Here is an 8414-nt window from a genome sequence, read left to right as displayed (position 1 = left end):
TTTGTTAACTTAGTTTCATTTTCGAAAAAAACCAAAAACAAAATCCCCCCTTTTCGTGTAAAATGTTTATATTTTGTGAATACATTTGTGAATATTATACTTTGTTTTAATTTTAATTGTTTAATTGTTTGACAATGACAGGTGTACCCTCAATCCCCGGAATAGAACGATCCCTATTTGCTTATACTACTAACGATCTTTTCAGGGTTAAATTATGCGCTTGCTTTGAGCGTATCACCCGACCCAATTTTCGTACCTAGCAACAGTAAAGTCGTCAATGACGTTAAATTTTCAGGGATATTTTCGTCATTTTACTGTTCATCTTCTCTCACCACTCGTCTCCATCCTCTTCTTCTCCTCCACTGAAACCATGACATTCCCAGAAAACCCTATGCGCTCAAATCTCTCTCTCTCTCTCTCACTCTCTCTCTCTCTCTCTCTCTCTCTCTCTCTCTCTCTCTCTCTCTCTCTCTCTCTCTCTCTTTCTGAGGATGGAAATAGACGGCTTTGATCGGCTCCCGGACCCCGTGATCCTCCAGATCTTCGACCTGGTCTCGGACACCAAGACCCTGATTCGCTGCCTCGCCATTTCGAAACCCTTTAACTCCCTCGTCCCCCACATCGACTCCCTAGTCCTCATCGTCAACCGCCTCATCTCCTCCTACTCCGACGACGACGTTTCCAACCTCCTTGCCTATACACTTTCCGTCGGTGTCGGTGATGCGATCGAAACAGGGTGGGGGAAACGATGTGCCGTTGTCCCAGACGAGCTCGTCGTTGATGGGGAGGGGTTTGTCGAGGACTATGTGTTTGCCGACGGGAGGCCCATGCCGGCGCAGAGCCGATGAGAGGAGGCGACAGAAAGGTGGACGACGCCGTTTTCGCCCATGATTTTGGACGCCACACTGCTTAGTCTTTCGCCCATGATTTCCGGGGCACGCTGGGATGCAGGGTGGAGTGGGTTGCAGTGTTCAGAGCGTCGTCTCCTCCGACTCCTACTCCGAATGACTGGCGATGGTGGCAGAGTGAAGCCCGAAAGCTTCTCGGGTTTTCCGATGTAGTTTCTGAAGAGAGAAGAGAGAGAGTCAGGGCTGGCCTCGGCACAAAACCGAGGCATTTTGTTCAAAACCATCTACCGAGGCAAATACACCATGAAAGCCGGCGAGTTCGAGGTTTGATCTCCAGATATATTAACAGATATGGAGGAGAAGAAAGGAGATGAAGAAAACAGAGGAAAAGAAAGAAGAAATAGAAGAATTGGAGAAGGAACAATTGAGATTTTGGGCTACTGGTATTTGCAACTTAAGAAGAAAAATTAATAGTAAGAAATTTGTGGCTGGGAATCTGGAATGAAGGAGGAGGAGGAGAGAGAGAGATACTTGCAGAGGCTGCAACACGAGAAGGAAGATGACAGAATGGTCAAAGAAAAAGTGTTTTTAAACTAAATGATATATATAATTTTTGTTTACCATATACTAACAACAGGCAAGCATCCTGGTGGTTGAGGCGTTCATTCCCATATGTGTTGGGATGGGTTGGGGTTCGAGTCTCCCTAACGTCAAAGTTTGGGGATTATTTTGGATTTTCATTGTTTTAAAATTGATTTACTGTACCAAAATACATGAAGTACCGCTTTTACCCCTGAAAATTTAACGCCGTTGACGACTTTACTGTTGCTAGGTACGAAAATTGGGTCGGGGCCAAAACTTCAGATACCATTATGACATTTTTCAAAGTATAGGTATGAAAATTAATAGTCTGGAAAAGTTCAGACACTGTTTGGACGAATTTCCCAAAAAATAAAGGGTAAATACATACAGTCTCCCTTAACAGAACCAAAACCTAATAGATCATGGCACAAGACAATGGAAACGAAAGAGAGAGAGAATAGTTTCAGCTAGCAATATTCTGTGTATGTCAAAAATGAGTAACCGCATCAGGAAGTTTTGCTTCTCTCCAATTGTACTTGGAACAATTCTTAGATTCACCCCTGGGTGAACAAGCATATTCACCCCTATTATCGATTAACTCATTTTTACTTAATAAATTTATAATCCAACAGTCCATATCTTAAATTAGCATTTAAAGATCATCTCTGTAAAAAATCAATTGAATCGGAAATCGTTTAATTATCTAATTGAATCAAATAAATGGACGGTTCTAACAATACTTACTGCTATTATGATGAACCGTCCATGTATTTCATATAAATGAATAATTAAAAGATCTTCAATTTGATTGATTTTTTACAGAACTAATCTTTGTATTACATTATACAACTTGAATGGTTGGATTAGAAAATTAAAAAGTTATTATGCGTTAATCATAAGAGATGGTGAATATGCTGCTCACCCCAAGGGGTGAACCTGAGAATTGTTCTTGTACTTGTTGATATGATTGAATCGACAAAAAGAAAAAGATCTGGTTTAATAGATGAAAGCACCCATTAGAAATAGAATAATGAGGACCCACTTAGACTCCTTCCAGTCGAAGGCCTTGACTACTTGGGAATCACGTCTGGAGACCCAATTGGACATCTCTTCCATCCTCCAATCACAAACTCTGCAGCAAATCTTTACACAGAAATGGGAAAAAGTTTAGAAATTCCAATTCCTCACTTTTTTTTATCTAAACTTGCTAGAGGGGTTTGGATGCCACGTAATGACATGACGGGTTTACTTGAACTTGATGGCCATAAATACACCTTCACTCTGCTCCTCTGTTTCTCAGAGCTCACCATTCAAAGAGAGGAGGTATAACACAACAACAATATGAGCAGCGAGAGAACGACGCCGCTTTCAGTGCCGGTAGGCTACAGGTTCCATCCCACCGAAGAGGAGCTGGTGAACCATTACTTGAAGAAGAAGATTCATGGCGGAAATGATTCCGAAATCAACCAAATCATCCCTGAAATCGACCTCTGCAAATACGAGCCGGCTGAGCTTCCTGGTAACTAAAGACTCAACCTTTCTCAATTTTGATCACTACCCATTTCTGAATATCATGCGTTAAGAACAGGGCAGGTTCTGATTTTCGTGTTTTTGTGTGGGCAGCATTGTTGGGGACTGAGACAGAGGCTCATGACATGGAGTGGTTCTTCTTCACCAGAAGGGCTTATAAGTACAACAAAAGCTCTCGCTCGAATCGGAGCACCAAGAAGGGATACTGGAAGATCACAGGGAAGGAGCGTGGAATTAAAGCTCGACGATCAAAAGCTGTGATTGGGATGAAGAAGACATTGACTTTTTACCAGGGTCGTGTGCCGAAATCGAAGAAGACCAGCTGGGTCATTCATGAGTACTATCTTCCTGGAAATGGAGTTATTAAGCAGGCCCAGGTCAGTCTCTATTTCTCTTTATCAGTTTTCTGTGAAAGTATCTCACACTAGAGGGTTGATCGACCCTACAAAAGTGAATGCCTATATGCATATACTAATTATACGTGATGTAAAAGACCAACTGGTTGACCTCAAAGCAAGATAGGAACTAAAACATTACTGGAAGCAATTCTTAATTTCTCTCTGAGTTCATCTCGCTATGACCTCAAACTCATGCCCTTTTTCAATGTGTCAACAATGTTGCAGATTGTCCTAAACCCATTAGCCACAATGCCACATTTAAATAAACCTCAAGTTGCAACAGAAGAAGATAATTGAGTTTCCTTGTTTTATTTTGGTTTCTAACTCTGTTTAGTGGATTGAGGGTTTAGTATGTCATAGACATCAGTGGAATTAGAAATGAGTTATGTGTTTGATGTGTGTCATAGAGATTCATACTTATTAACCATGATCTCGCCTCAAATTTACGCAGGGTGACTTTGTTATCTGTCGCTTGAAGATTAGATCAGATAAGAAGGATTCTTCAGTCAGTAATGAAGGAGAACCCGGTAGCGTGAGTGTGTCTGAAATGAATCAAGAGGTAATAACAAAGATGTTCTTTTGTGTTGATATATGGAGCATGAGAAGTATATCGAAATTAAGATCTTGCTTGCTTATAATTTTGAATCCTGATTTTATACTCGGGCACAGGGAAATGAGGAGTTGCTATTCCATCAACCTCAGGCTCTGGATGACTGCTGCTCCTCAGCACTGCAGTCACCGGTGTCCCAAAAGCTGGAAGCTGTTCTGCAAACCAATGTCACTAATGATGATTGTAATGAGTTACAATCACCATTTGGAGATAGTGATTCTTGTCTATTAGACGGGAATGAAGTTTCAACCTGTGATGAAAATGAGGCTGTGTATGATGTGTTTCCACAGGTGAGAATGAACATGCTTCTGTTGTTGTTAAACATTTCGGCTACTATAGCAGAACTTAAGTCACAAGACCGAGTGGAAACAGAAATTGCTGATTCTTATGTTACAAGAATATCTTTCCAACCACTGATGATATAATGAGCCTGCTGTTAACTACATTTAGTCTAAGTTAGAAATGAAGTTGTAGATGATATGTGAAATCGCATCCTCTTTGAACATCTTCATACAATAACTCAATATGCGCATAAAAGTATGAACTAATGCTTGCTTTTCTGTGATTGTTAATTCAGCTACGTGATCTGTCAGAACAAAATCTGGATTCACTCTTTGGTCCACATCAGCCACAAGAATACTGTCCTGCCATACTGCAGCAGTCACCAATATACACAAAGCTGGGAGATGTTCCACATCCACTGCAGCCACAAGATTACGAGCCCTCAAAGTTTCAATCACCAATATACACAAAGCTGGGAAATGTTCCACATCCACTTCAACCACAAGATTACCAGCCCTCAAAGTTGCAGTTATCAATATACACAAAGTTGGGAAATGTTCCAGATGCCAATCTCTATTGTGGTGAATGCAATAATTGGCAATCTGCAATTAAAAAAAATGTTTCAACCGATGAAGTTGGCATATCAGTTAGACAAATCATGTCTAATTTTGAAAATCAAGCTACAGATTTTAAGGTTCCAGAGGTGAGAATGGTATGCTATATTGCTATATGAATTTTATCTCAACCAAGTATGTTCAAGCACCAAACTCAATGCTTGTTTGTTTTTGATTCTTAATCTAGGTGCATCATCCTCAAACCAAAGAAAATTTGGAATCAGTGGTTTATCCATTCCAGCCACAAAATTTCACATCGCAGCCACTGATGTACACAGAATTTGGAGATGCTCTACATAATACTGAAAGCAATGAGTTGCAATCTTCATTTGGGCATAATGACTCTTCTCTCACAAAGTTCTTGAATACAAATTTTGCTTACCAGGATTGTTACTCGGTTGATCAAACAGCAGACTCCTTTCAAAGACTCTAACCTGCCAAACTCACTAGGAAGGGTCTACCATGGGGATAGTGGAGTAAGCAATGATTCAAACACTGAAGTAGCCCATGGATGGGTACAATATTCGTCTGCATTAGCTATTGGAAATACCCTCCAATGTAGCTAATGAACTCCAAAAGGTCTGATATTATCCTACAAAGATATGACAATCTTCTAAGTAACACGAACTTTTTTAGCAGGATTGATGGTTTGCTCTCTGCACTCAGATTGTTAGGTAGAATGGTCCCGGACCTCATTCTTGATACTAAAGAAAAATGTCACTAAACCTATAGCTAGTAGGGTTATTTGTAAATTAGTTGTTACTTACAGTTACTGAAATGTAATAGCTAGTTGGTTGATGGAGTATTAGTTGCAAATGTGTGTGATTGTTAATAGTTTGAAACCTTATAAGTAATTTATCAAGTTTAATGGGATTTTGTGTACTGTTATCTCCATTTTTCTGTTGATGGCTCAATAGCAAATACAAAAAAATCACTGTAAGACTGAGTTTGGGAATTTGGGTACGACATGGCTACCGATGCAGAACAAAATAGGTTGAAGGCATTGAAACTTTGAAACCTCTCACTGGTCATCTGCTTATGCAAGCTTAATGTTAAAATCGAAAGATAATAATTTGAATTGGAGTTAAGCAGTACTAATGCCTTTAAATACAAAGAAAGAATTTGGCCAGCAACATCGTTTTAAAGTACTGCTGATCTTTAAGTAGTCTTCTATACAAACTTTACCTTATGGTAGACTAGTCTATCACTATTGTATTCTACTTGTTACTTTTCTTCATCAAATGGGTTTCAGATGTTCTCTGAGTCTATTATATAACTATTTTTCTTCAACTGTGAATCACAATTCTTTTTTTAACCAAAGCAATCAATTTTATTAGATGAATTGTGGTCAAGGGCGAAACAAATTCCCTCTAAACCTATGATATGAAGCACTGTCATATTTCTTTCGTATAAACAAAAATTCGTAAAAATTATCATATTTTCTTTAATTTATTTTATTTTGGATAAATAATTATTTTACATGTTATTTTACATTTTTTTTGGAAATTATATACTACATAATTCAACTCCGGACATATAAACTATCTATAAATTAGCATTGAAAGATTTACAGTGACACTGTATCATGCTCCTGAACTAGACTTTGCTCCACTGGATGAGACTTCCGAATGTTCCCACCAAAAATTTCTCCAATTTTTTTTGGCCAATGTTCCTGGTGTGTGTAATTCCCAGTCTCAAATGGATAAACGACAAAGGCTGAACTTGCAAGAGGGAGTTGAGATAAAGTCAGATTCCTCAAAAGGACAGTGAAATGTAAGAACTAAACGCATGATTGGTCGTCAGAGGTGGGACACACCAATGCTGCAAGCCTCTCCATCCCACTCAGCTGAACTTGCTTGGGAAGACATGTCAGCGACTTTGAACTCGAAACACAGTGATCACTTGGGACATTATAAATACGACCTCACTCTTTCCTCTGCACTTCCTCAGCTAAAACAACAGTCTATTTATGATGATGAGTAACGGCCGCATTACACTTCCTAAGGGTTTCCGATTCCAGCCCTCCGACGAGGAGCTGCTGAGTCATTACTTGGAGAAGAAGAATCAGCGCAAGGATCCCCAAATCGAGGCCATCATCCCTGAAATCGATGTGTGCAAGCACGAGCCCCGCGACTTACCAGGTAAGCCATCTGTCTCCAGATTCTGTGTACTTGTTTTCCATGTGTTATGCATGTAGATTTACCAAACCATCAATTTTCAAACTATTTTAGCTTGCATTCATAGTCCTTCACACAAACATGTATGTACGTGCATGGTATAAATAATCTGGTAGAGGTCGAGGCTTGAGTTGTGTAGCAATTTTGCAGCACTGGTGTTCACAAGGGCGGAATTTCTGCAGAGGGAGTGGTTCACCATGGCAGACTCTCCGGACATGCAGTGGTACTTCTTCAGTCCGAGAGTTTTTAAACACAGCAAATGCAAAAGCACTCGGTCCAACAGGACCACAGAGGAAGGCTCCTGGAAGAAGCAAGGCAGGGACCGCAGAATCACTCGGACACGTTCTGATAAGCAGATCGGGGGGAAGAGGATCTTGACCTTCTACCAAACTGGAGTGCAGAAAAAACAGAAGACTGACTGGGTTATTCATGAGTATTATCTCACTAAGGCCGATTCTGATGAGCAGATCGGGGACTTTGTTCTCTGCCGCTTGAAGAAAAAGTTAGACAAGTCTGATCATGATGAGCAGGATGGTCCATTCTGCAGTGGAGGAGAACCTAGTAGTGGTAGCTGCAGTATGGCCTTCAATGTTGAAAATCAAGCATCCAAACAGCTGGGAAATGTTCTTTCGATTTCTGTTGAAGGTCAAACTGATAGCTGCAATTCATCTGATTCCGATATGGTTGAAGAGGTGAGAACAAACATGCCTTTTGATTTCTGCTATGAAATTTTTAATTTGAAGCACAAGAAGTATATTGAAAATGTAACTAACACTATCGTGTTTGTGATTCTTGATCTAACAGCTACTTGATGAGCCAGGAAATCTGGACTCACTCTTTAATCAACCTCCGCCACCTCAACTGCAGTCACCAATAAAGCTGGGCAATGTTTCACACACCACCAATGTCCATATTGATGAATGTCGTAAGAGGAAATATCAATTTAGGGATAATGACCCTTCTCCTACTAAAAAGAATCATATTTCAACAATTGATGTTGACGAACTAGTTAGCAACACTACATCTAATTCTGAAAATCATGCTGCAGATGCGATTCCAAAGGTGAGAATAAGCATACTCTATAACCCTTTCTTATTTAAACAACTAAATATGCAGCACCACCAGAATTGTAACCAAATTTAACTTTTTCTTTCTGTGACTGTTAATTCAGGATTATTCTCTCAACCAGCAGAAAATCTGGGATCTGATTCATTTCAGTCACTGGAACCACTATCAATAAACAGAGAACCGAGAGATTGTTCCCATCACAATAATTTTATTAGATGGGATGATTTGCCACCTTTAATAGAAGGTTTTGACTTTTCTCTCGCAAAGTTCTCAGATACAGTTATTGATGGAGGTAGCAGTGACAG

At 39.8% G+C, this 8414-nt stretch overlaps 2 protein-coding genes across 3 annotated transcripts; both read left to right on the top strand.

The window, feature by feature from the left end:
* Window positions 1-2521: 2521 nt before the first annotated feature.
* Window positions 2522-5941, top strand: LOC133713622 (NAC domain-containing protein 91-like). 2 transcript variants are annotated; one of them, XM_062139654.1, is made up of 6 exons: window positions 2522-2949; window positions 3054-3337; window positions 3810-3917; window positions 4028-4258; window positions 4546-4962; window positions 5052-5941. In XM_062139654.1, the coding sequence occupies exons 1-6, from the start codon at window positions 2772-2774 to the stop codon at window positions 5295-5297; spliced, it is 1464 nt and encodes a 487-aa protein (XP_061995638.1). In that variant the 5' UTR covers window positions 2522-2771; the 3' UTR covers window positions 5298-5941. The 2 variants fall into 2 exon arrangements, with proteins under 2 accessions (XP_061995638.1, XP_061995639.1); XM_062139655.1 differs by having other exon boundaries at window positions 2638-2949; window positions 4546-4953; window positions 5052-5932.
* An 892-nt stretch (window positions 5942-6833) lies between these two features.
* Window positions 6834-8184, top strand: LOC133713623 (NAC domain-containing protein 83-like). The gene is made up of 3 exons (XM_062139656.1): window positions 6834-7005; window positions 7192-7733; window positions 7846-8184. The coding sequence occupies exons 1-3, from the start codon at window positions 6834-6836 to the stop codon at window positions 8182-8184; spliced, it is 1053 nt and encodes a 350-aa protein (XP_061995640.1).
* Window positions 8185-8414: the final 230 nt, after the last annotated feature.

Source organism: Rosa rugosa, chromosome 6 (assembly GCF_958449725.1).
Source record: "Rosa rugosa chromosome 6, drRosRugo1.1, whole genome shotgun sequence".
Taxonomy (NCBI): domain Eukaryota; kingdom Viridiplantae; phylum Streptophyta; class Magnoliopsida; order Rosales; family Rosaceae; genus Rosa; species Rosa rugosa.
This window is presented reverse-complemented; position numbering and strand designations above follow the sequence as displayed.

Excerpts from the sequence above, each read along its gene's own strand:
- LOC133713622 (XM_062139654.1), top strand. The coding sequence starts at position 2,772 with ATGAGCAGCGAGAGAACGACGCCGCTTTCAGTGCCGGTAGGCTACAGG. Across the intron at positions 3,338-3,809 it reads GAGTTATTAAGCAGGCCCAG|GGTGACTTTGTTATCTGTCG; the intron begins GTCAGTCTCTAT and ends AAATTTACGCAG. Across the intron at positions 4,963-5,051 it reads AGGTTCCAGAGGTGAGAATG|GTGCATCATCCTCAAACCAA; the intron begins GTATGCTATATT and ends TTCTTAATCTAG.
- LOC133713623 (XM_062139656.1), top strand. The coding sequence starts at position 6,834 with ATGATGATGAGTAACGGCCGCATTACACTTCCTAAGGGTTTCCGATTC. Across the intron at positions 7,006-7,191 it reads CGAGCCCCGCGACTTACCAG|CACTGGTGTTCACAAGGGCG; the intron begins GTAAGCCATCTG and ends GCAATTTTGCAG. Across the intron at positions 7,734-7,845 it reads ATTCCGATATGGTTGAAGAG|CTACTTGATGAGCCAGGAAA; the intron begins GTGAGAACAAAC and ends TTGATCTAACAG.